Consider the following 27,757-nt stretch of genomic DNA (forward strand, 5'->3'; position numbering starts at 1 on the left):
GGGTTTCACTTGATCGTCTGTCGGACCAAAGATGCTATAGCAAAATGAGGTAAGAGTTCACAAATTTTTGAGGACTTCCGGAAATTACTGGTGGGATGTGAACGACAGTAGATGACACCCCTTCAACATGCATACTATAAACAGACCAAACACATCTCGTCTTCTCTTATTATCTTCGGTTTCTGTGAGGAAAAAAATGCATGGCTGCGCGCTGAAACTAATCTTCGGATTACTTTCGATTTCTATAAAGTGTTTTACATAGTTATTTCGATCAATGGTGAGCTCACCCGTGATGTGATTAATTATACATAGTAATTGCTATTAGCAAATTCATAATGTAGTTTATGTCAGCCTGGAGCTAGAAAATATGACAGCTTGTGTGGGGTCAATCTTTGCTCAGTTAGCGCTAGAACAACTGTAGCCTACATTTTTCCGGTTAGGATGATTGTGTTATGCTATATATACTGTACTTCTGTGAATATCTGAACATTGCATCCCAAAATAAACTGCTCACATTCTGGACATAACTTTGCAAGGACTATGTTTGTGTAAATAGTTTCTGAAAAAAGTGTGGCCAGCTCAAACGCTGATTGTTGCATCATTCGAAACTGGCCGTTCTAAACGAGCATTCTAAATGAGTGTTCTAATCACACATGTGTGATCGTACGCTTCAGGGACCACTGTAGAACGATCACACCCGTGTGATGGTACGTGTGAAAGGGTTAAAGAAGAGAGGGGGAGAGAGGGACAGAGACACTTAACATTAGTACATTCAGAAACTACTCTCACCTACAGTAACCATATACTTTGCACACGAACCACTGCCCTCTTTGAGTAAGAAATCATTTATGTAGTTACGTGAAATGCCTGGGTTCGGAGGGAATCTCTTGGTGAACAGAGCAGCCTTGGAAAGAGGGTTGGGCCTTTTTGCTGCACGCTTGTAAGGCTCTGATTGTCCGAAATGGTTCCAAGAAGTCTGTTGTCCGGTATCCGGTGACTTTCCTGACTTTCCTTCCATTCACTCTTGAAGAGGCTTCTTTGAAGATAGGCTAGCCAGCCATATCGGTGGTTTGAGGAGAGTAACACAGGATGGTCCTACTTAAATTCGCTTTCAAATATACTTTACTGTGGACAGCTAATCAGCAGTACCAGTGATTGTCCGGGAGGTGAGTTTATCATCTCCACCTCATGTTGAGATTCAAAGTTAAAACCACTTTAAACGTACAGCTACAGCTTCACGCTTTTCTGGTCTGATGTTTTTTTCTTAACCCATCATTTATTTAGTTTGCTTTAAAGGGGCAGTTCCGGCAGGCTGGCATGCTCCCTGACCTCACTCCTGGTGGTAACTACTCACTGTGCAAAGTTAGGTAAAACAATTATCTCAAATAACTTCTCAAATCACATCCCTCTCTTAACAAAAACACTTTCATCATTCTTCATATTACATGTACAATGCAGAGTATGGAAACTTCACATACAGTGGGAAGAAAAAGTATGAGAACCCCTTGGAATTACCTGGATTTCTGCATAAATTTGTCATACAATTTGACCTGATCTTGATCTAAGTCACAACAATAGATAAACACAGTCTGCTTAAACTAATAACACACAAACAATTATATGTTTTCATGTCTTTATTGATCACATCGTGTAAAGATTCACAGTGCATTGTGGAAAAAGTATGTGAACCCTTGGATTTAATAACTGATTGACCCTCCTTTGGCAACAATAACCCCAACCAAATGTTTTCTGTAGTTGCGGATCAGACCTTCACAACAGTCAGGAGGAATTTTGGACCATTCCTCTTTACAGTTCAGCAATATTCTTGGGATGTCTGGTGTGGACCGCTCTCTTGAGGTCATGCCACAGCATCTCAATCACGTTGAGGTCAGGACTCTGACTGGGCCACTCCAGAAGGCGTATTTTCTTCTGTTCAAGCCATTCTGTTGTTGATTTACCTCTTTGTTTTGGGTTGTTGCCCTGTTGCATCACCCAACTTCTGTTGAGCTTCAATTGGCGGACAGATAGCCTTATATTCTCCTGCAAAATGTCTTGATAAACTTGGGAATTCATTTTTCCGTCAATGCTAGCAAGCTGTCCAGGCCCTGAGGCAGCAAAGCAGCTTCTAACCATGATGCTCTCTTCACCATACTTTACAGTTAGGATGAGGTTTTGATGTTGGTGTGCTGTGCCTTTTTTTCTCCACACATAGTGTTGTGTGTTCCTTCCAAACAACTCAACTTTAGTTTAATCTGTCCTCAGAGTATTTTGCCAGTAGCGCTGTGGAACATCCAGATGCTGTTTTGCGAACTTCAGACATGCAGCAATGTTTATTTTGGACAGAAGTGGCTTCTTCCGTGGTGTCCTCCCGTGAACACCTATCTTGTTTAGTGTTTTACGTGTCTCGTCAACAGAGATGAGAGACTCGTCAACAGAGTTGTTAGCATGTTCCAGAGATTTCTGTAAGTCTTTAGCTGACACTCTAGGATTCTTCTTAACCTCATTGAGCATTCTGTGCTGTGCTCTTGCAGTCATCTTTGCAGGACGGCCACTCCCAAGGACAGTAACAACTGCTGAACTTTCTCAATTTATAGACAATTTGTCTTATCGTGGACTGATGAACATCAAGGCTTTTAGAGATACTTTTGTAACCCTTTCCAGCTTTATGCAAGTCAACAAGTCTTAATCTTGGGTCTTCTGAGATCTCTTTTGTTTGAGGCATGGGTCACATCAGGCAATGCTTCTTGTGAATAGCCAACTCAAATTTTGTGATTGTTTTTTATAGTGCAGGGCAGCTCTAACCAACATCTCCAATCTTGTCTCATTGATTGGACTCCAGGTTAGCTGACTCCTTACTCCAGTTAGCTTTTGGAGAAGTCATTAGCCTAGGGGTTCACACACTTTTTCCCAACCTACACTGGGAATGTTTAGATGAAAAATCCATTAATTTGTGTGTTATTAGTTTAAGCAGACTGTGTTTGTCTGTTGTTGTGATTTAGATGAAGATCAGATCAAAATATATGACCAATATATGCAGAAATCCAGATAAAATCCAGGTTCACATACTTTTTCTTGCCACTGTATGTAGTGGGTATACTTTCCAAGTTACAGTATTTCCTGTATAACAATTTTTATGACATCACAAAATAACAAACAAAATGACAGTGTTCTATAGATCGCCTCTGACCGTTTCCCATGTTCTATGTTAGAAATATTGTTCTAGTATTCGCTTTTGAACGTGTTACTTTCAGCAGGAAAAAGTATGTTGAAACAAAGCACTTTCCTTTTGGTGAATCTTGAGAGCGCAGGCCTGAATCTTCTCCCTTGATTTACAACAGGGCTTGAGTTGTTAACCCCCACTAGTTCTTTCCTTCCCCCTCTAGGGTGAGAGGGGGTCTGATTGAAGTTATTCATTGCAAACCTGATCTGACCTATTTGGATTCTTATGGACAGTCATGACAGTGTCTTAGGCGTAGAATAAACCCTTCAAAAACCACAATCTCTCTTTGATTGTGACTCAATCATCATGATGACTCGATGAGTATAACAACATGTCATAGATATGACAGCGGCAGTGAAAACGCAATCATTGTTTGATAATGATATCATCTCTTTGTGTTTTGTTCCCCTGCCTCCGCTCAGCATGGCTTGGTTTATTTCTGTGTCATCATTGCCAAAGCTTCTTCTCAAGGAATCCTAACCAATCTCTCCCTGGCATTCACAATGTCACCGAATATGACACGTACAACAATTACTATCAACGTTTAAGGTCAAAGGTGATCTCTCCTCCCTCCTCCACTCTTGTAATTCCTTCATTCTTTTCTCTCACGTCTCTCTCTCCATCCCTCACTTCCTCCTCCCTCTCTCTCTGTGGGTGTGTTTTATTGAAGGGGACTGTCATCTCTGTGGATGGGCTTTGTGTTTCCATGCTAATCTTGGCCTGTGCATTGTGGCATATCTCATTTAGAGGACAAAAGACACAACCAGGTCATTAACAGCATGGATGTGGAGATGCATTCCTTCAGGGGCAGGAGGAGAGCAGATAACAGGAGAGGAGGAACAGGGGGATGAAGCAGGGGTGATGAGAGGGAAAGGGAGAAAGGAGGAGTGGAGTGATGAGGAATTGAAAGGACAGGTTTGAAAGGAAAAGAGAAGAGATGAGGAGTGGAAAAAGGAGAGTGATGAGGAATTGAGAGAACAGGTAGAAGCGGAAAGGAGGGGGGAGGTAAGTCTATAGAGGCAAAGGCTGAGATGGTTGAATCTATTTCTCATTTTCTGCTCCATTGAGCCCCGCAGGAAGTTGCAGCAGCCTTGGGCATGGTTTGGTGATTACTCAGACTCAGTATGATGGGTTGTAGCGATACTACTGCAGGGTAGTGATGTTGTATCATTACGGCTGTTGTGTATGCTTTATTATATACGTATAACATATTTGTTGGGCAAGTAACCCTATCCAGACCAGTGTGTGTATGTGTACAGTATGTGCTTGTGTTGGAACTCTTTATTCTGCCCCCTGTCCCAGCGTGTGTCTAATGAATTGGAGCTGCAGACAGTACACAGAGTGCTGGGAATTATGGGTAGGTGTGCCCTCTATAAATGAGATGGGTAGAACTTGTCCCAGCATGTAGATGTAGAGTCAGTGTACTCTCCCCAATCATAATGTTTAATATTAGGGAGGGAAACTCAAGACTGGTCTGAGATCAGTGTCTAGGGGGAAACTTTATCCTACTCCACTTGCAGTTACTGTATTTCATCACAAAATGGTGGCGTCTGCTGAGCTGCAAAAGTGTAATGTGTGTTTTTGGAATGTCTGAAGATCACATGATGACTGAAACATATTTTATATGTATAACAAAACAACATTTTTGCTAATTGAATTAGAATGTTGTGTCTTTTATAATTGGTTTCCCACACATCTTCTGTCTTAGGGCAGAACATGCACCATGGCTATTTCTCTCAGACATCTTCAGTGATTGTCAAGCTTAATTGGATTGTGATTGCCATGAAATAATAATTAGCAGAATTTCTCAACAGGTAGTGGCATGCATGTCTAAACAAAGGAGTGAGTGAGATTGATGGATATGGATATTGATGGATATGGATATTTATCCATGTTTCTAATCCTGACAGTCGTGCTGAATACAGATTGCGTATAAATGTGATTTGCAGGCCTGATGTGGCCTGGAAACCAGGAGGTTCCTAACACCACTGAGTTTTTAGGTAATTTTATTAGGTTGTACATAATTCAATCCAAACTAATATTTCAATAAAAAGTTATAACTTTTCAAAAAACTAATAAACAATCAAATCAATACATCAAAGCAAAACTAAGCAGATCAAATCAAATATCATTAAGATCAACACAAAAATACAATAAAAATGGTATTTTCACAGTTTATATTAAAAGTTTTCCACAGTGTGTTGGAGTAGATCTTGTCTGTTTTGATTTTGGAGCTTGATTGTTGGACTAGCAGAGAGGTTGATGGTCTTCTCGCAAACATTCCCAATTTCCCTTCAGCATGCAAGGTCTTATCTCTGGCTGACTGGAAAGAGGCTGTCTGGTCATCGATTGCACCTCGCTGTGCAGAGAGACTGACATCCTATCTACAGGAAGTGGATTATATGCCGTTAGATAGACAGCAGAAATTAGATTCAGTGCATTTCCCCAAAAATTTCAGCTAAAGTTCATATTAAGTGCGTGTGTGTGCATGTGTGTGTGTGTGTGTGGAGCTTTTTACAGACCTTTCTGTAGAAGGTTAACACAATGAGTCTAAAGGTTAACGACCTCAGCTCTATAGTCTACAGGCAGGTACCAAAACACTCAAACCTTGAGAACCACCTAGATATACTAGACTAAATATACTCCCTATGTACCAGATAGGGATCTATTCTATTCTGAATGCACATGCTTGTGTATGCCTAATTGTTCAGTGACTGTACATACCTGTTTCTGTGTAATGTACACCAGCTCCCAACTCAGCCACACCAACATTAACTAAACTCAGCAAAAAAAAATGTTTTCCCTTTTCAGGATGCTGTCTTTCAAAGATCATTTGTAAAAATCCAAATAAGTGCACAGCTCTTCATTGTAAACTGCAATGTCCGTACTGTGAGATGCCTAAGACAGCGCTACAGGGAGAAAGGACGGACAGCTGGTCATCTTCGTAGTAGCAGACCACGTACAACAACACCAGCACAGGATCGGTACATCTGAACATCACACCTGCGGGACAGGTACAGGATGGCAACAACAACTGCCCGAGTTACACCAGGAAAGCACAATTCCTCCATCAGTGGTCAGACTGTCCGCAATCGGCTGAGAGAGGCTGGACTGAGGGCTTGTAGGCCTGTTTTAAGGCAGGTCCTCACCAGACATCACCGGCAACAACGTTGCCTATGGGCACAAACCCACTGTCGCTGGACCAGACAGGATTGGCAAAAAGTGCTCTTCACTGACGAGTCGCGGTTTGTCTCACCAGGGGTGATGGTCGGATTTGCGTTTATTGCCGAAGGAATGAGCGTTACACTGACACTTGTACTCTGGAGCAGCGTCGATTTGGAGGTGAGGGTCCGTCATGGTCTGGGGTGGTGTGTCACAGCTAAATCGGACTGAGCTTGTTGTCATTGCAGGCAATCTCAACGCTGTGCATTATAGGGCAGACATCCTCCTCCCTCATGTGGTACCCTTCCTGCAGGCTCATCCTGACATGACCCTCCAGCATGACAATGCCACCAGCCATACTGCTCGTTCTGTGCGTGATTTTCTGCAAGACAGGAATGTCAGTACTCTGCCATGGCTAGCCGAATAGCCCTGATCTCAATCCCATTGAGCACGTCTGAAACCTGTTGGATCGGAGGGTGAGGGCTAGGGCCATTCCCCCCAGAAATGTCTGGGAACTGGCAGATGCCTTGCTGGAAGAGTGGGGTAACATCTCACAACAAGACCTGGCAAATCTGGTGCAGTCCATGTGCAAGAGATGCAAGGCAGTACTTAATGCAGCTGGTGGCCACACCAGATACTGACTGTTACTTTTGATTTTGACCCCCCCTTTGTTCAGGGACACATTATTCCATTTCTGTTAGTCATATCTGTGGAACTTGTTCCGTTTATGTCTCAGTTGTTAAATCTTGTTATGTTCATACAAGTATTTACACATGTTAAGTTTGCTGAAAATAAATGCAGTGAGTGGATGTTTCTTTTTTTGCTGAGTTTACAACACAGTATCCGATGTCCGTCAGTTTTACATACAGCAGCCTTTTTATGGCTTTATCATAAAACACACTGACTGGCTGGCTTGCCCATAGAGGCCCATTCCAGTCATGTTGACACCGTGTCACAGCCTCCCATCTCAAATAACTTTCTGCACTTTATGTGTTCTGTTCCAATAACTAAATCCAGCCCCTGTGTTCTGTACATTGAGTCACTGTGGTTAGAGAGGGGAGATGTGGTATGGCACTCATTCAAGGTCTCTTTCAATCTTTGTCAGTGTGCAATGACCCAAAGATGTATGGGTATCTTCTCACCTGCTAGATCACTGCAGTGTTATTGTCACGCCCTGACCTTAGAGAGACGTTTTATTTCTCTATTTGGTTAGGTCAGGGTGTGATGTGGGCAATCTATGTTTTGTTTTCTATGTTTCTTTATTTCTATGTTTTGGCCAGGTATGGTTCTCAATCAGGGACAGCTGTCTATCGTTGTCTCTGATTGGGAATCATACTTAGGTAGCCCTGTTTCCCTCCTTTCAGTGTGGGTAGTTGACCTTTGTTAGTGGCACATTAGCCATGTAAGCGTCACGGTTGTGCTTCGTTTGTGACATTTTAAATAAAAGGAAAATCTACGCTCACCACGCTGCACTTTGGTCCACGTCTTTTGACGGCCGTGACCGTTATCCACAGTATGATATCTGTAGTATATAGTCACAACTATATACACACATTCACCTTTTCAGGCTTCATAAAAATTTTCACATAATGTGATTTTTGTCACTACTCTGAACTGAGATTGTGTGCTTTCTGGCACTTTGACAGAATTAGAATATTCGACATAACTCCTTATCCTTAGACCAGAAATAGTTGAGTTGGAAATTGTTAAGATGCACAATTAAATCATACCGTAACCAATACTGCGCATGATTCCACAATCTCTCTGAGTGTAATGGTCTGTAATATCATCCACTGTTGAAGGATACTCCATCCGTACAGAATGTTGATTTGTGAGTAGTGTAGTGACGTTGGTTAAGTGGAGTGTTTAGTGCTCTCCTGGTGTTGCCACTGGATTGAGATGCTCTGACATTCACCATCGATCTGTGTCCATGTCAGAGTGGCATTAAATATTTAGGAGGAAACCACTGCAGCGAGAGACACAGCCTGGAAACTCTCACCACACACACAGAGGATGTATAGTATATTCATTTAACAGCAGAGAATGCAATGGAGCAGAGCAGTACATTATTTTAATACACAAGTCAGTAAAATGGATGACATATTGTATATTAACGTATAGAGGTATGGATCATTTTACAATACCATCTATTACGATATTTTGATGCAGTGCTAAATAAATCAAAACTTCTACAATTACACTACTCTACTGTCAGTTTTGCCCTAGTTTGGTTGAGCATAAAACAATCAAAATGGAGAAAGACCATTAAGACTTAAATTCATTTTTTGCAATCCTAAGGTCATCCACAACTCATAAAACTTGCCATTTTAAGACGTTTAGAATTCAGAAACGGTCAAATAACGGCATTATTTTGGGGGTTGACATAATGTTTTGGCCATATAGCTCAGACCTTCAACACAGTACAGTCGTGGCCAAAAGTTTTGAGAATGATACAAATATTCATTTTCAAAGTTTGCTGCTTCAGTGTCTTTAGATATTTTTGTCAGATGTTACTATGGAATACTGAAGTATAATTACAAGCATTTCATGAGTGTCAAAGGCTTTTATTGACAATGACATGAAGTTGATGCAAAGAGTCAATATTTGCAGTGTTGACCCTTCTTTTTCAAGACCTCTGCAATCCGCCCTGGCATGCTGTCAATTAACTTCTGGGCCACATCCTGACTGATGGCAGCCCATTCTTGCAGAATCAATGCTTGGAGTTTGTCAGAATTTGTGGGTTTTTGTTTGTCCACCCGCCTCTTGAGGATTGACCACAAGTTCTCAATGGGATTAAGGTCTGGGGAGTTTCCTGGCCATGGACCCAAAATATCAATGTTTTGTTCCCCGAGCCACTTTGGTTATTACTTTAGCCTTATGGCAAGGTGCTCCATCATGCTGGAAAAGGCATTGTTCATCACCAAACTGTTCCTGGATGGTTGGGAGAAGTTCCTCTCGGAAGATGTGTTGGCACCATTCTTTATTCATGGCTGTGTTCTTAGGCAAAATTGTGAGTGATTCCACTCCCTTGGCTAAGAAGCAACCCCACACATGAATGGTCTCAGGATGCTTTACTGTTGGCATGACACAGGATTGATGGTAGCGCTCACCTTGTCTTCTCCGGACAATCTTTTTGCCGGATGCCCCAAACAATCAGAAAGGGGATCCATCAGAGAAAATGACTTTACCCCAGTCCTCAGCAGTCCGTCCCTGTACCTTTTGCAGAATATCAGTCTGTCCCTGATGTTTTTCCTGGATAGAAGTGGCTTCTTTGCTGCCCTTCTTGACACCAGGCCATCCTCCAAAAGTCTTCGCCTCACTGTGCGTGCAGATGAACTCACACCTGCCTGCTGCCATTCCTGAGCAAGCGCTGTGCTGGTGGTGTCCTGATCCCGCAGCTGAATCAACTTTAGGAGACGGTCCGGGCACTTGCTGGACCTTCTTGGTGCTCCGAAGCCTTCTTCACAACAATTGAACCGCTCTCATTGAAGTTGTTGATGACCCGATAAATGGTTGATTTAGGTGCAATCTTACTGGCAGCAATATCCTTGCCTGTGAAGCTCTTTTTGTGCAAAGCAATGAGGACGGCACGTGTTTCCTTGCAGGTAACCATGGTTGACAGAGGAAGAACAATGATTCCAAGCACCACCCTCCTTTTGAAGCTTCCAGTCTGTTATTCGAACTCAATCAGCATGACAGAGTGATCTCCAGCCTTGTTCTCGTCAACACTCACACCTGTGTTAACGAGAGAATCACTGACATGATGTCAGCTGGTCCTTTTGTGGCAGGGCTGAAATGCAGTGGAAATGTTTTTTTTGTGGATTCAGTTCATTTGCATGGTAAAGAGGGACTTTGCAATTGATTGCAATTCATCTGATCACTCTTCATAACATTCTGGAGTATATGCAAATTGCCATCATACAAACTGAGGCAGCAGACTTTGGGAAAATGTATATTTGTGTCATTCTCAACTTTTGGCCACAACTGTACAGCCATACAGTCAGAAAATGATTTCTTACACACTACCATGAAAATAGAGTTAGACCAGTTATACATTTAGAACATAGGCTACGCTAATAACAATATACAGCAAATTGGCATGTGTTACCTAGAGTTGCTTTTTCAGTGTAACATTTCTAGAGTTCATTCAGGAGTTAAATCAACTCTGTACGTGCTAAATGAACAGTCAATGGTGTAAAATAACCCCAGTGTTGGTATTAATAGCCAGAATTAAACCAAAAACATGAACAGTAAGAAAAAGCAGAATCTTGTTCAAGGACTGAGTTATGCATTAAGGAGAGAATGCTTTCCTGTGTGATCAATATTAATGAGACAGACAGACCTCCATGACCCTCAAGCAGCTCTTCACAAACCCTTAAACCCTTGAGCATTACATTATACATCTCTGTGTCAACACAATGAAATTATCTGGTAAGATAGATCTGCTTCTCTGAAGCTGGATCTGCTGATGAATGGGGAAAAAATCTGTGAGCTGAAATATATTTTATTTAGAACGAAAAACCCACTGATTTAAGGCCAAAGAAAGTCTCTAAAGTCTGATAAATTTGTGCTGAAATAATGAGGCTGAGACACTGATGCCTTGGTGGGATCTGCTATGTTTTCCATGGGATCCATGGGAAGACGACGCAGGGTGACCCACATACCCACATTTAGGGTACACACACAAGCACAAATGCGCATTGCGCGCATGCCCACACTTACAGTACACACGCTCACATTAACAGTACACACGCACATGCACACGTATGCACAAACGCATAGGTGCGCACACACACAAAAGCACTACGTACACGTTAGTAGTGACACATACAAACTAACACTATGGGCACACATGCATACACTGGCACACATACACAGTACTATCACACAAACACACGCACATAGAGGATAGTGTGCTATTGTTGTCTGTATCACTGTAGCACTGATCCTAATACCAGAGCTCTCTACACAACAGCCCTGTGCCCAGGGACGGACTGGGATCAGAAATCCGCTTGGGCATTTCTTAAACAACGGCCCATTTTATTCCCTCGAGGCCCCCACACAGGCCTATTTTATTCCTTGAGACCGACATTTTTAGCCAGATAATTATAATTTTGATAATTTTTTAAAAAACAAGTAAGACAGGTCCACTAGGCTAAAACTGGAACAGTCCATCTGGCATTTGCCGAAATGTCAGATGGCCAGTCCTCCCCTGCCTATGCCCAAAGGCTAAAAGCAGGGAAAATAAAAGTAGGAAGGGGAGAGAGAGAACTGGGGGAGGGGGAGGGGTTGAAATGCTCTTTGAAAAGTGTATTACATTTGATGGGACATAGACACAATCAATCTTAACGAATTTTTATAGTTTTTATTTTGTTTTTAATTGTATGTGTGTTATAATGTACTGGATGTCTAAGTTATCTCCTGTTCACATTGATAGTTGGATTGTTTTTACTCTACTTTACACAAAATATAATCTGGTTCTTCTGCCTCTTGTCAACTGGAGCATGGTCACTCTGACACCCCTGTGGTGTGTAATAGGTAGATGGATGCAGCTATCTCCACTTGTACCTGCTGCAGTGAAACACAATGTCTCCTGGGTGTCCACAGTCCATTCTCTCAGATAGTGAATGTAGTTTTAAACCACATAATGGAACCAACAATAACTCCATACCTTTGGCTCAAAATCACACTGCAATGGGCCCAGAGATGGGCCCTGCTGATAGATGATACGTATGTAGTGGGTGAGTAGTCTGACGCTAACAAGGCTGTCTTGCGTCACCTAGGCAGATGCTACACATTGGGAGTGGAGGAGGTGACCCGCCTGTAAATGACTGAGCCCTTCGAAAACAGCTACATAAATCCAATTCATCAGCAGGCATCACCTGCTAGTCACCCAGGTATCGGCACAGTCCTTTCCCTCTCTGACGTAAATGTAGTCGGAACCCACATGATGAAACAAGAGACACCGGATACTTCGCTTCTATATTCTGAATTCTGTTACCATAGATCCCCATTCAAGAAGTCACACATGTTCTGGTGACTCATTCCTTTCTGCCTACCCACAGTGGAATGGACGCTATTGATAAACCATTAGTCAGACCATGAACTGTAGCCTTGTACCGCATAATGCAGAAAAAGGCAGGAAACTCCCTCCACTGCTACTCCCACGCTACACCAAGAAATCTCAGTATTTATTTTATGTCTTGACCCAGAGTATTCAGATCTGGGCCTACAGGTCTGCAGCATTGCTCTGCTGGTTTCTATCCTTCCCCACTTGTAAGGAACTGATTTAGACCTGGAACAATAGATTAGTGGAAAAATCAATGACATGAATCAATTAGTTAACCATTCACAGCAAATTGGCTGTGTTAGTGTTGATTTTTCAGTATAACATTTCTAGTGTTGATTCAGGTGTTAAATTAACACTTGTTGGTGTAAATAAATCCCTGTGTTGGTGTTAATAACTAGTATTAAACCAAAACCACGCTCATCATCACAATTCCTAGCATGTTTAGTGCAGGTTGTTATTTAGAATTGTTTGTTTCAATATCTATGTATCTATGCATGTACGTTAATTTACGTTAAATTATGCTACTCAAATATAAATAACATTATTTTTTATAACTAACCTAATCTGTTACTTGTATTTATTGCTCCCTTTACTGAAATGGTTGTTCAAGTTTAGATGCTTTACGTAGTATCATATCTTACCCTTCCCAACCCAGCAATCATTCAGAATGCATGTTGTGGGTGAATGAACATTCAAAGTGTTGGATAGCCCCACTCTGGCTGGATTCCAATAGGAATTACACATCACTTAGCAAGCCAGCATAATGTGACATACAGTATATGTCTGAATTTGCCTGTAAACCATGAGTTTCAGCACACCTCAAAATAAGGCCTTAAGAAATATGTTGTATTATATTAAATCATAAAAATTGTCTAATCACATATTTGCTTAAGATCTTACTTGGTAAAGGCCACATGACTGAATGAATGATAGATAAATGCACAAACATTTCTCTGTCACTAACAAATACAGTAATGGTTATTCTGGGAAATATGCAAATAAGGCTTTACACTTTGTTAATTTAATGCTGAAAAGTGTGGACTCATATAGACACTGGACCAGTGTTAAATGTAACACTCTCAGTGTTGATTTAACACTGGAGAATGTGCTGTGTTGGAGACAGAAGTTCGAGAAACAGAATCACGATAAAGTTGAAGTAGAAAGGAGAAAGATAATAGAAGAGTTGCAAAAGCAACAGCACTGCGGACTCAAGTGTCAGATTTAAAAGCACTTGCCATAGCTCCAGCTTTATCGGTTGAGTGCAGATTAGGGGTGTGCCGAGTACTCGGACAAAATTAATATTGTAACGGATATGGTGAATTTTCAGAATACAATTATGACACATATTTTTTGTAGTTCTCCACGATAAGAAACAAGTAATTTTCAGCTGCCAGCACACATCTCTCTTGCACTCAAACAGTGTGAAGCGCTGTGTGCTCTAACAACTATTGTTTAGTTATTGTGTCAGTAAAGAAACGGTCGGGGTAGCGGTTGAGCCTGCTGCAATGATTGGATTAGAACAAACCGCACTCCCTCTGCTCTCATTTCCCCAAACAGACACGAGCGGAGTTGTTTCACTCACTCGTATCGGGGCAGAAGTCTCCCCTTCTCCAAATATTGTGTATAAATCAGAATCTGTAACTAGTCATTGTTGTTAAATTTAGTTATTTCCGGGCGACTTTGCTGAGGCTATATGGTTGTTTTTGTCTGTCTACATGGTGTTGTTTAGTAGGTTACTTTGTCTGTCCATATAATTAGTCCATTGCTGATGACGTCTGTCATTATTTTGTGATCCAAGCCCATGCTCGCTTGCTATTATTATTTGTTCTCGTCCAGGCATGTTTACCAAGCGACAGATCATTAGAAAATAAAATGACAAATGTAGATTGTTTATTTTAATTGTGCAAATGTTATGGCATAAGTGTCGGGAGAGAAGTTCCTCTCAAACGTGAAACAGCATGGGGCAAGCGAATTAGCCTACCTTCATCTAAATCTGTGTCTGGAATAAATACAGGCACTAGTATCAGCCTATTTCGTTGATAAATGAATAGGACTAAGTAAGTAAATCATGTGCATCTTCATCTGTCGGGATCGTTTACCTTTGAACAGTGTGTGAAGGAACATAAGTCACTCTGAGTGATAGCGCAGTAAAAGGCACTTGAGGTATAGGCTTTATCGGCATTTAAAGCACACTTTGGGGTTTTACGATCACAAGTAAATCCGATTACGAGTATCAAGTGTTATAAAATGGATGAGTATGAAGAGTTCAGCACACCATATCCAAACCGGTGTGCCATCGTGCGCAAGTTGATTTTGTCCCCCCACACCAAACGCGATCATGACAAGCAGGTTAAAATATCAAAACAAACTCTGAGCCAATTATATTAATTCGGGGACAGGTCGAAAAGCATTAAACATTTATGTCAATTTAGCTAGCTAGCTAGCAGTTGCTATCTAATTTGTCCTGGGATATAAAGTTGAATTGTTATTTTACCTGAAATGCACAAGGTCCTCTACTCCAACAATTAATTCACACATAAAATGGTCAACCAAATAATTTCTTGTCATCTCTCCTCCTTCCAGGCTTTTTCTTCTTTGGACTTTAAATGGCGATTGTCATCTAGACTTTCATTGTATTACCACAACAACCAACGAACTCAGTTGCCTTTCAATCGTCCACTGGGGGATAACCAATGAGGAGATGGCACGTGGGTATCTACTTCTATAAACATGAGAAGATGGGAGAGGCAGGACTTTCACCGTGATCAGCGTCACAATTAGAACGGACTCCTATTGTAGCACTTGGCAATGCAGACGCTCGTTGTCGCAATAATTGAATAACGTTTCAATTTATTTTGCAACGCTCGTGCACGCAACGCGAGCGGTGTAGTCAGCATGTTAGTGCAGAGTGCGGTACCTCTGGTTAGAGGCTGAATTTTGGACATTCCTGGATGTTGTATTTGCTATTAGTGTGTTTACTGTTTAGCAGTGTGCTGAAGGAGGGCTCCCACTCCCACACAACACAACACCTGCTTTTGTGACATTTAGGAGTCCGACGTAAAGAGACAGGTACTGTAGACACAGTAGTGCGACACAATAGCAGAATTAATGGCACAAGGTCAAATCAAATGAATTCATGTATTGAGTCAACAGACATCGTTGTTCTTCTAGGCTGCTTACTTGAGTCACATTTTATACGCTATAGATTTCTATGGCTGCCAGGTTGTGAAGTAGTCTGGATATTGGCTGGTATTGCAGGTGAAGTCTCTTACTATAGATTACATAATGTATGTTTGTGTGAGTGCATGTTTGTGTGTGTATCAGTGTGTGTGTGTGTGTGTGTGTGTGTGTGTGTGTGTGTGTGTGTGTGTGTGTGTAATCATGTTTATCAGTGGGCGTACGTGTGCGTGTACTCATGTTCATCTGTGTGTATAATATATTAGCACACTGAGGCAGTGATGGGGTAAAAGAACGTGTATCTGATATCATGGGTAAAGTGCAAGTACAGATGATCACATGTACATACATGACAGTGTGTGTGTTGTGAAGTCTGAGCATAAACTCATACAGAGCAGGCGTGTAATTAAGTGATAATGCCCTTGAACAGGGTCGGTAGTTATTTAGGCAGGTTACCTTAGTGTTCTTGGGCACAGGCACTATGGTGGTCTGCTTAAAACATGTTGGAATTACATACTCGGACAGGGAGAGTTTGAAAATGTCATTGAAGACACTTGCCAGTTGGTCAGTTCATGCTCGCAGTACACGTCCTGGTAATCTGTCTGGCCCTGTGGCCTTGTGAATGTTGACCTGTTTAAAGGTCTTACTCACATCGGCTGCGTGATCACACAGTCTTCAGGAAAAGCTGGTGCTGTCATGCATGTTTGTGTTATTTGCCTCGAAGCGAGCATAGAAGTAGTTTAGCTCGTTTGGTATGCTTGTGTCACTGGGCAGCTCTCGGCTGTGCTTCCCTTTGTCGTCTGTAATGGTTTGTAAGCCGTGCCACTTCTGATGAGCGTCAGAGCTGGTGTAGTATGATTTGATTTTAGTCCTGTATTGACGCTTTGCCCATTTGATGGTTCCTCGGAGGGCATAGTGGGATTTCTTTTAAGCTTCCGGGTTAGAGTCCCTCTCCATGAAAGCGGCAGCTCTAGCCTTTTGCTCAGTGTGGATGTTGCCTGTAATCCATGGCTTCTGGTTGGGGTATGTACATACAGTCACTGTGGAGGCGACGTCATCAATGCACTTATTGATGAAGCCAATGACTGATGTGGTGTACTCCTCAATGCCATCGGAGGAATTCCGGAACATATTCCAGTCTCTGCTAGCAAAACAGTCCTGCTTCATCTGACTACTTTTTTATTGATCTAGTCACGGGTGCCTCCTGCTTTAATTTTTGCTTATAAGCAGGAATCAGGAGGATAGAATTATGGTCAGATTTGCCAAATGGAGGGCGAGGCAGAGCTTTGTATGCGTCTCTGTGTGTGGAGTAAATGTGGTGGTCCAGAGTTTTTTTCTCCCTCTGGTTGCACATTTAACATGCGGATAGAAATTTGGTAAAACGGTTTTAAGTTTCTCTGCATTAAAGTCCCCGGCTATTAGGAGTGCCACCTCTGGGTAAGCGTTTTCTTGTTTGCTTATGGCGGAACACAGCTAATTCAATGCTTATCATGAGATACTCTACCTCAGGCGAACAATAGCTCGAGACTTCCTTAGATATCGTGCACCAGCTGTTATTTACAAAAATACATAGTCCGCCACACCTCGTCTTAACAGACGCCGCTGTTCTATCCTGCCGGTACACCAAATAACCTGTAAGCTGTATGTTGATGGTGTCGTCATTCAGCCACGATTCCGTGAAGCATAAGATATTCTAGTTTTGAATGTCCCGTTGGTAGTTTAATCTTGCGTGTAGATCATCAATTTTATTCTCCAAAGATTACATGTTTGCAAGCAGAATGTAAGGAAGTGGGGGTTTATTCGATCGCCTAAAATCCTCAGAAGGCAGCCTGCCCTCTGGACCCTTTTTCTCCGTCTCCTCTTCACGCAAATCACGGGGATCTTGGCCTGTTACCGAGAAAGCAGTATATCATTCGCATCGGGCTCATCAGACTCATTAAAAGAAAAAAAAGGATTCTGCCAGTCCGTGGTGAGTAATTGCAGTCCTGATGTCCAGAAGTCATTTAAGGCCCTAATAGATGGTAGCGGCAACAATATGTACAAAACAAGTATAAAATAAGTTACAAACAACGCAAATAAACGAACCAAAAAACACAATCAGTTGGGGACACGTAAAACGTCTGCCTTCTTCTCATGCGCCAGTTCCATTGAAGGGAAATCTTAACGCTACAGCATACAATGACATTCTAGACAATTCTGTGCTCCCAACTTTGTGGCAACAGTTTGGTGAAGGCCCTTTCCTGTTTCAGCATGACAATGCCCCCGTGCACAAAGCGAGGTCCGTACAGAAAGGTTGTTGAGATCGGTGTGGAAGAACTTGACTGGCCTGCACAGAGCCCTGACCTCAACCCCATCGAACACCTTTGGGATGAATTGAAATGCTGACTGTGAGCCAGGCCTAATCGCCCAACATCAGTGTCCGACCTCACTAATGCTCTTGTGGCTGAATGGAAGCAAGTCTCCGCAGCAATGTTCCAACATCTAGTGGAAAGCCTTACCAGAAGAGCGGAAGTTGTTACAGCATCAAAGGGGGAACCAACTCCATATTAATGCCCATAATTTTGGAATGAGATGTTCGACGAGCAGGTGTCCAGATACTTTTGGTAGTGTACTGTATATCAGACCGTATACCCCGTGTATGACAAAACATTTATTTTAATTACGTTAGAAATAAGGCACCTCGGGAGTTTGTGGTATATGGCCAATGTGCCACGGTTAAGGGCTGTATCCAGGCACTCCACGTTGCATTGTGCTTAAGAACAGCCCTTAGCAGCAGTACATTGGCCATATACCACACACCCTCGGGCCTTATTGCTTAACTATATTTGCTTGGCTTCCCCCTAAGTCAGAGAGAAACAAAGGCACTGTGCCATAAGTCCTGCCGTATAAGAGGGTGCACAGACTGCACACACACTGGTGCACATACACACACACACATACATACACACAAACATACACACACACACACACACACTCTCACTCATCCATACACACCCTTCATCTCACAAAGTTGGAATACATTGCACACACATGTTTAAATACACAAGACATTGCAGATCTAATCTTGGCGGAAAACATTTCTGAGTAACTCAAAGAATTCCCCACAAGTGAAGCATGATATGCTAACTCATGGTGTACACTGTGAAGTGTGTGTCCTCAGAATCCAGGAGAAATGCTTCAGTTCATTGTACTGTTGGATTCTTAGATCGACTCACACCAAAGGTAAACCTCGTTGATGTTCAGTGTCTGTCGCTCAACCAAACAGCCATTTAGTGTCAGACTATTGATTCATCCATCAGTTGTTGTGGAGGAGCAGCGCAGTGCCACTTGATATGCTGATCACAAGCACCTCGGTGTCTGGGCTGAGACACATCTGCTGGAGGTGGCTGTGCGTCTTCATTGCACACAAAAAAATGTGGGTTCCTCAAGGGTGCTTTAGGAAGGTGATGGTTCTATGTAGGCTTTGGCGGTATACCTATACGGTATATACCGTATGCCAAGGTATTTGGAAATAGCCACGTGATGGTTTTTCAAAAGCGTCAGTACCGTTGAAAGAATTTCTTTGAAGTTTTTCAGTATATTTAAACATTTGTAGCTGTTTTTGAAGTGAATACCTGCAGTCAACATACGTTAGGAGATAAAGCAAATTGCGGTCTTTATTTCACCGTCTCATTATTTCACATTATGAAGTTTATGTAGTTACCCAGAACAGTTAAGCCAGTCCCGTGTTTGTTTTTAAACAGCACAACAGGAGAAAGCGGGAGCAGGTGAGTCCAGCTGTGTATTGAAAGGGTTCGCATTTGGGTTTTACGTAATTGAATCTTACATTTTACCAGAGAAAAATAGGCTGGCTACACCTGAGAAAAGTACCGGAGAAAAGTAGCTAGACATCAGTCAGAGCGCTGTCTGCTGATAGAATTGTATTTTGATTTATTTATTTCACTTTATTTAACCAGGTAGGCGACCTGGCCAAGATAAAGCAAAGCAGTTCGACACATACAACAACACAGAGTTACACATGGAGTAAAACAAACATACAGTTAATAATACAGTAGAAACAAGTCTATATACGATGTGAGCAAATGAGGTGAGATAAGGGAGGTAAAGGCAAAAAAAGGCCATGGTGGCAAAGTAAATACAATATAGCAAGTAAAACACTGGAATGGTAGATTTGTAGTGGAAGAATGTGCAAAGTAGAAATAAAATGGGGTGCAAAGGAGCAAAATAAATAAATAAATAAATAAATACAGTAGGGAAAGAGGTAGTTGTTTGGGCTAAATTATAGATGGGCTATGTACAGGTGCAGTAATCTGTGAGCTGCTCTGACAGCTGGTGCTGAAAGCTAGTGAGTGAGATAAGTGTTTCCAGTTTCAGAGATTTTTGTAGTTCGTTCCAGTCATTGGCAGCAGAGAACTGGAAGGAGAAGCGGCCAAAGAAAGAATTGGTTTTGGGGGTGACCAGAGAGACATACCTGCTGGAGAATGCCAGAATGCCTGTTCGTGAATTGTCAATCCGGGTTTAGAAGTGCAACTGAAGCACAACATTTGTCTGATGCCAAGCAGAAATTACAATAAGAAGCATATTAGATCTGCGTTTACAAAACGCTGCAAGCTATTTCTGCATTTAATATTTTTTTTGCGAGAAAGACGCAGAATTCTAAATTTAACTTGCTATCTAAGTGGCTGAATTAATAAGGTGATGGGGCATCGTATTGTGTTAGCTTTCTGCTGTGTTTGAGAAGGCAAACCCTTTGGATTAGTTATTTGTACAGCTGCCACTGCTATCTTGATTTCCTTGTGTTTTTTCTCCTCTCCATTCTCAGCCCATCTGCTCCCCCCTTCTTCCCCCGGGCAGAGCAGGCAGGCCCGTAAAACACCCTGAAGTCATTGTCCGCACCCCCGCATAAATCTAATTACCATATTGAAACATTTCCCATAAAAATCAGTCAGTTTAAGATAGAGATATGAATGGAAGCAAGTCCCCAGCAATGTTCCAACATCTAGTGGAAAGCCTTCCCAGAGGAGTGGATGTTGATATAGCAGCAAAGGGGGAACATACTCCATATTAATGCCCATGATTTTCGACGAGCAATGTGTCCACATACCTTTGGCAATATAGTGTACATACACTCACAATTTGATTTTATCTTTTTAATGCAACTGTGAGTGAGAGTGCCATTCCAGTTTATCTAATGTGTTGTGTTATATTATGTCATGTAATATATGACTATGGCCAGTGACAGTGTCTTGTGAAAGACTTTGTGTTAATTGAGAATGGTTGACTAAATCACTCAGTGGTTTGTAATTCTCTTCTTGGGAACCCCCAGCTGTTCCAGAGGTAGCTCACTTGATTAAACGTTTCAATTAATGCAATAGTAATACCTATAGAATTTGAACAATATAATATGGCTGACCAGAATAAAAAAAACTCTATGGTTCATTAAAAGGATCTACAAAAGAACATTTCATATTAAGAAATGTTCTTTATTGCAGGGGTTCCTAAACTTTTTCCCTCAGATGCCCCTTCCAGCATTGGGGAACATCCTACGTACGTGCCACGTCTATTTCTATGGGCACAAGAACTGTTCATGACGCAAATTGTTCACACCCCTCTAGTTGGCAGAGACAGAAGACATTCTACGTTTTGCAACTTCTCTCTCTCTCTTGTTTGTTGTCTTCCATTCTCTCACTCTGTCCTTGGTTTCTGTTTTTTTATTCCCCATGTTATCTCTCCTCCATCTTTCCCCTCTCCCACCCTCCTTTCAGTCTGTCTGCCCCCTGATTAATTCCTTTTTATTCCCCATGTTATCTCTCCTCCATCTTTCCCCTCTCCCACCCTCCTTTCAGTCTGTCTGCCCCTGATTAATTCCTTTTTATTCCCCATGTTATCTCTCCTCCATCTTTCCCCTCTCCCACCCTCCTTTCAGTCTGTCTGCCCCCTGATTAATTCCTCTTTATTCCCCATGTTATCTCTCCTCCATCTTTCCCCTCTCCCACCCTCCTTTCAGTCTGTCTGCCCCCTGATTAATTCCTTTTTATTCCCCATGTTATCTCTCCTCCATCTTTCCCCTCTCCCACCCTCCTTTCAGTCGGTCTGCCCCCTGATTAATTCCTCCACTTCTATCTACATCAATTTCACCGTCTTTTTCACCCTCAGTCCTTCCTCCTCTTCTCTGACCCGTCTGTCCTGTATTATTTTATTCCTCCATCACCTTCTCCATCTCTCTCTGTCAGCCACTTAAAAGAAGAACATCTGCCCTTGAAAAGCAGAATCATTAGAGGATAAACCTATGACACTTCAGTCACAATTATTCTCCGTTGTAATTCAGAGAACGATCAAAACGTGAGATTTGAAACAAAATCATTATACCGTATTCCTTTCCGTATCTATCTCCCCCCAGCAGGATAGAGGGTGCATATAGATTAGACAACAAACGTATGATGAATGTTGCTGAAACGAATTGGGAAAGGCAATCAGTTTCTTCTCAACTACAGACTCAACACAGATAGCACAGCTGCTGTATAGACAAAAACATCGGAATACTTTTGCTTTTAGAACCAATCAAAGAATACCATCCTCTGTGTGTGTGTGTGTGTGTGTGTGTCTTTGAAATAACAGCAGGACTCAGTGTTGACAGTGGCATGCAGTAATGAGCCAGTTAGCATTCCCATGGTGCACTGCAACAGGGGGATGGGCTGACATTTGCACCGTCGCTGAACGCCAAGTACCCAGTGGACTTATTATCAGTGGAGAGGACAGGTGCACGCAAATTAACACTTTGTGCGTGTGTGTGCGTGCGTGCATGGGGGCTTGAATGCATGTGTGTAGCCATTAGGGCCGTCTTAAATGAGTATAAGCCACTATTAGACTTATTTGGCAGGTGATTTGATAAGTTTAACTGGTATAGCGTGATCGCTGTATTAAGGTGATGGTGTGATAAGCCCGAGGTGTGAGGCATGGACTGACTGGGTGATGTGGGGATGGTCAGGGGCTGTCAGACTGTAGAAGTTATTATGGTAATCCTGCTGACAATCAACATCAACTGTCTGTTCATAAGAGCTTCAACACTGTGGCAATGTGATTAGACCAGCAGATGAACTATGAGCTCAATAGGAAGTGAGACCAGACTCTTAACATCAAGGGTCAGCCACAGTCTCTCACTTCAGAGATATTCCCTAACAACAGTTTGTGCTGTGTTGTGTTTTGCACAGGATCAGAATGGCTGTGGACAAGTCTCTGGGGATAGAGTAACTGCTGTGTGATTCGAGGTTTGTATTAGACGCTAGCGAGAAACAAGATAAGGAGAAGATCACAGAGAAACCTCGGGGAACGTGGAGAACGTCTTGCTTCACACATAGAAACCATGATAATGCTAACAAAACGTTAACGGAATCTTAACGGAACACTCAGCGAGGTCATGTAGCTGCACTCGGAACGCCCTGCATGTGACCACTCTTCCTGCATCGCCTCGGCTTCTCTGATTGGCTGGTTTCGAGAGTGACGGACCAATGGAGAAGAGTGCTGAGGAGCTGAACCTCTCGTTCCTGCTGGAGCATGAGAGAGAGATGATCCTCAGTGTCCTGCAGAAGGACGAGAAACTGAGGAAGAGAGAGGAGAAGAGGATACGGTGAGGGTAGAATAAGTCATCATTATCATAATTATACGATACACTACACTACAACAATACATCTACTACTACACCTTCCTTGATGAAGATGTTGATCAGTAGCAATTTTAGCATGTAAGTCTTGATGTGGCCTTACTCAGTTATTTATTTTTTTATGCATGCCAGCAAAGCCACTACACAACACAACATTAAACAATACATTAATTGCACTATAACGGGGACAAACGGGGACAACAAACTGTTAGGGCCTACCTAAAGATGTCCCAACAGCAGAGCTTTCTTTTCAGCACCTTGGAGTGAATCCTTACAACTGCTACACCTGGCAATCAGCGGAACCTGGTCTGCCAGCGAAACAGTTCATTCAGCCTCACTTATTGCCTTTTTAAAAAACATAGCTGATATGGCTGACTTGCTTAAACAAATGTGGTTTCTACTGACAATTGAGATGTACAAACTATGGCATAAAGGAACAATGAGCGGATAAGAGGCTATCCGTAATTTCGATCAAGACATTAATGAGCGAGCTAAGACGGACATAGTCAATATAACTATTTGTTCAGCACTTTTGAAATGTACAGCAACAGAATTCAGAACATGAGCTGTTCTTACAGTATTCTCCCTGTACACCAAGTCAGAACCATATTATAAATAAAGAGGGCATATAAGCAGACAATGAAAGCTCTTACAATATTTGATGACATTTCTCTAAAATGTGCACCACCAAGTCAGAACAGTAGGCTAAGTTATGAGGGGGAAAGGGACCAAATTATTAGGGTGAGGCACATGGGCTACTAACAGCTTACTACACAACATATATTTAGTATTACTTTCTTAGCTACGGTATACTTATCTCCCTTGTATATTATATAATTTATGCAGCAGTGTACAATACATTTTTGGACCTTGTTCTGCTGTGCTCACTTAAACAGGAATGTGGCACGGTGTTCCTTCTTGTGGGCAAAGTTTGTCATCAAACTTGGTCATCAAAGTCTGACATTCTCTGGATTTATGGTGCTTTCATAACAACTGGGAACTTTGTTCTTCAGGTCGGCTCTCTAGAATGAGGCCTAAGTTCCCGACATGGAATTCCGAGTTGGATGACAGTTCAAAACATATTTTTCCAGTCGGAGCTAGTTTTTTCCTGAGTTCCCAGTTGTCTTGAACTCACTGAAGTCTGAGATTTCCCAGTTCAGAGTTTCAGGTTGTTTTGAACGCTGCAGAAGTCATGCTGGATTGACATCATGGCCAATGTATTCAACCTTTTCTGGCCCATGTTACATGTGAATGTTTATCCTTTTAAGCTTGGAAAAGACACCCTTAAACCCAGACGTGAACCACACACCCTCTCCACTGAATAACAGGCTAGTGATTGCATTGCAATGCTTGCAGTTAGCCACTGATTCCTTCCAAACCACTCAGTTGAATTTGAGATTTCCAATTTGTGTAATGTTTATGTCCAATGGCCGATGAGCAAAGATACATTTTATCTATAATTTCTCTTCATGTGACAAGGATTGAAAAGGATTTGCCAGTACATTGTCGACTTGATTCATGATGATGACTGCTTGTCTAGCTTACTAACTAAGATTTTGAAAGTATGATGTTGACATGACCAGTCCAATCAAAGCTACGGTAGATATTACATGATTTGACTTCATTTTATCTGTGGCCAATGACCTTGAGCCTTTTTGGATGGGCATTTCTAATGTAAATTATATGTGACACGTATTAATGCAAAACAGGTAACAACAAAAAATTATATAAATATTTTTTGGTATTTTTTTCCAGCTAAAACAGGTGGGGCTCACGTGTCCTGAATGACGGGTCGCCACTGATGATTATTTTCAAAATTGTAATCATAATTTTTCGTACCGCTACAATCACAATACGACCACAACATCACAACTACTACAATCATGGTCATAATCATTAGTGACAATGACAAACTTAAGTGTTCTTCCTCTGTTTCTCCCTGTTGTAGGAAGCTGAAGAATGAGCTGGTGGAGATCAGGCGTAAGGGTTCACGCTGCCCCCAGGAGGTTGGGGAGCGTCAATGTGCCCGCTGCCTAAAGGGCCTGGGCCTGATCTTTGACCGTGGGGAGCTCTGTGAGGAGTGCCTACAGCGTGTCTGCAGTGACTGCCGCGTAATGCCCCCTAAAGGAAAGCAGTGGAAGTGCTCCATCTGCTCCAAAGTCTCGTGAGTCTGGGCAAAGGCATCAGGCCATGGTTTAGCACGAGTAACAGTTATGGCTTTGTGTGAGTGTGTGAGGTTTTTTTATGAGCGACAGATGCCTCCTATTTGTTTTTATTCACTCTGCATTTGTCTTCATTTGCTCTGTGACATCCTTTTCAGGGCAATTTGACATCACCTTTAGAGACGGTTAAAGCCAGGGTTAAAGTTGGGAGGTTAGTTTATTGTACAGGGGTCAGAGGTCAGTGGTTCTTGTCTGATGGTGTCTCTGGTTGACAGAGAGCTGAAGGTAGTGACCGGGGAGTGGTTCCTGGAGGAGCGGTCCAAGCGGTTTGACCAGGGTGCGGTGCTCAGCAGTGACGTTGTCAAACAGTCTATCATGAGCAGCCCTGCTGGAAGCCCCCACAGGAAGTCTCCTCCACCAGGCGACACAATCCACACACCTGAGAGGCCTGACACGTCCAAATCAGGAAGAAGCGCCATACGGAACCTGGTGGATGGTGCCAAGAGGAAAGGGAAAGGGTGAGAAACACACACACACACACACACACGTTTGAGCTGGATTAATTCAAGTTGCAAATGACAGATTGATTAAATTGCCAATGACGCAGGAGAAGATCACTGCACAGATTTAATACGATGACTAGTCCACGACACAGGCAGGTGGAGAATGGTCCAACATCAGAGAATGCGTTTCCCATTGCATTCTGACTGGTTGGGTTAGTAGGCTTCCAGGACACACCTGGCCCACTGGCCACTCAACAATGAGACAAATATTCTCAATGAGACAAATATTTATCACATTATCATATTGATATTTGATTAAGTAATCCAAAATGTATTCAGCATCTGGGCTGATTACAGCTACTTAATTTGTCTAATCTGATTACGTAATGATTACGTAATTTGTGTAATCTGATTACCGACCATTTCGAATCCCACTGTACCTTCTCCGCTATGCAATCTAGTTTCAGAGCTGGTCATGGGTGCACCTCAGCCACGCTCAAGGTCCTAAAAGACATCGTAACCGCAATCGATAAGAGACATTACTGTGCAGCCGCATTCATCGACCTGGCCAAGGCTTTTGACTCTGTCAATCACCACATTCTTATTGGCAAACTCGACAGCCTTGGTTTCTCAAATGATTGCCTCGCCTGGTTCACCAACTACTTCTCTGATAGAGTTCAGTGTGGCAAATCGGAGGGCCTGTTGTCCGGACCTCTGGCAGTCTCTATGGGGGTGCCACAGGGTTCAGTCCTCGGGCCGACTCTTCTCTGTATACATCAATGATGTTGCTCTTGCTGCTGGTGATTCTCTGATCCACCTCTATGCAGACGACACCATTCTGGCCCCTTTTTGGACACTGTGTTAACTAACCTCCAGACAAGCTTCAATGCCATACAACCCTCCTTCTGTGGCCTCCAAATGCTCTTAAATGCAAGTAAAACGAAATGTATGCTATTCAACCGATCACTGACCGCATCAGCTCACCCGTCCAGCATCACTACTCTGGACGGCTCCGACTTAGAATATGTGGACAACTACAAATACCTAGGTGTCTGGTTAGACTGTAAACTCTCCTTCCAGACTCACATTAAGTATCTCCAATCCAAAATTAAATCTAGACTTGGCTTCCTTTATCGCAACAAAGCATCCTTCACTCATGCTGCCAAACATACCCTCGTAAAACTGACCATCCTACCGATCCTTTTACCTTTATTTAACCAGGCAAGTCAGTTAAGAACAAATTCTTATTTTCAATGATGGCCTAGGAACAGTGGGTTAACTGCCTGTTCAGGGGCAGAACGACAGATTTGTACCTTGTCAGCTCGGGGGTTTGAACTTGCAACCTTCTGGTCCAACACTATAACCACTAGGCTACCCTGCCAATGAATGGAACAAACTGCAAAAATCTCTGAAGCTGGAGACTCACATCTCCCTCACTAGCTTTAAGCACCAGCTGTCAGAGCAGCTCACAGATCACTGCACCTGTAAACAGCTCATCTGTAAACAGCCCATCTATCTACCTACCTCATCCCCATAGTGTATTTATTTATTTATCTTGCTCCTTTGCACCCCAGTATCTCTACTTGAACATTACCATTCCAGTGTTTTAATTGCTATATTGTAATTACGTCGCCACCATGGCCTATTTATTGCCTAACTCCCTTATCTTACCTCATTTGCACTCACTGGATATAGACTTTTGTTCTACTGTATTATTGACTGTGTTTTGTTTATTACATGTGTAACTCTGTTATTGTATGTGTCGAATTGCTATGCTCTATCTTGGCCAGGTCGCAGTTGCAA

The 27,757-nt window shown here is 42.4% G+C and overlaps 1 protein-coding gene across 2 annotated transcripts in view; it reads left to right on the forward strand.

Moving 5' to 3' along the window:
- LOC112225408 (synaptotagmin-like protein 5) overlaps window positions 1-27,757 on the forward strand; it is a 68,833-nt gene that overhangs the window by 20,343 nt on the left and 20,733 nt on the right. For both annotated transcript variants that reach the window (XM_024389357.2, XM_024389358.2), the window contains exons 2-4: window positions 22,841-23,256; window positions 25,238-25,453; window positions 25,727-25,969. In XM_024389357.2, the coding sequence (XP_024245125.1) occupies window positions 23,138-23,256; window positions 25,238-25,453; window positions 25,727-25,969 (578 nt within the window). In that variant the 5' untranslated portion in view covers window positions 22,841-23,137. The remainder of the gene's footprint in view (window positions 1-22,840; window positions 23,257-25,237; window positions 25,454-25,726; window positions 25,970-27,757) is intronic.

This window comes from Oncorhynchus tshawytscha, linkage group LG26 (assembly GCF_018296145.1).
Source record: "Oncorhynchus tshawytscha isolate Ot180627B linkage group LG26, Otsh_v2.0, whole genome shotgun sequence".
In the NCBI taxonomy this organism is placed as follows: domain Eukaryota; kingdom Metazoa; phylum Chordata; class Actinopteri; order Salmoniformes; family Salmonidae; genus Oncorhynchus; species Oncorhynchus tshawytscha.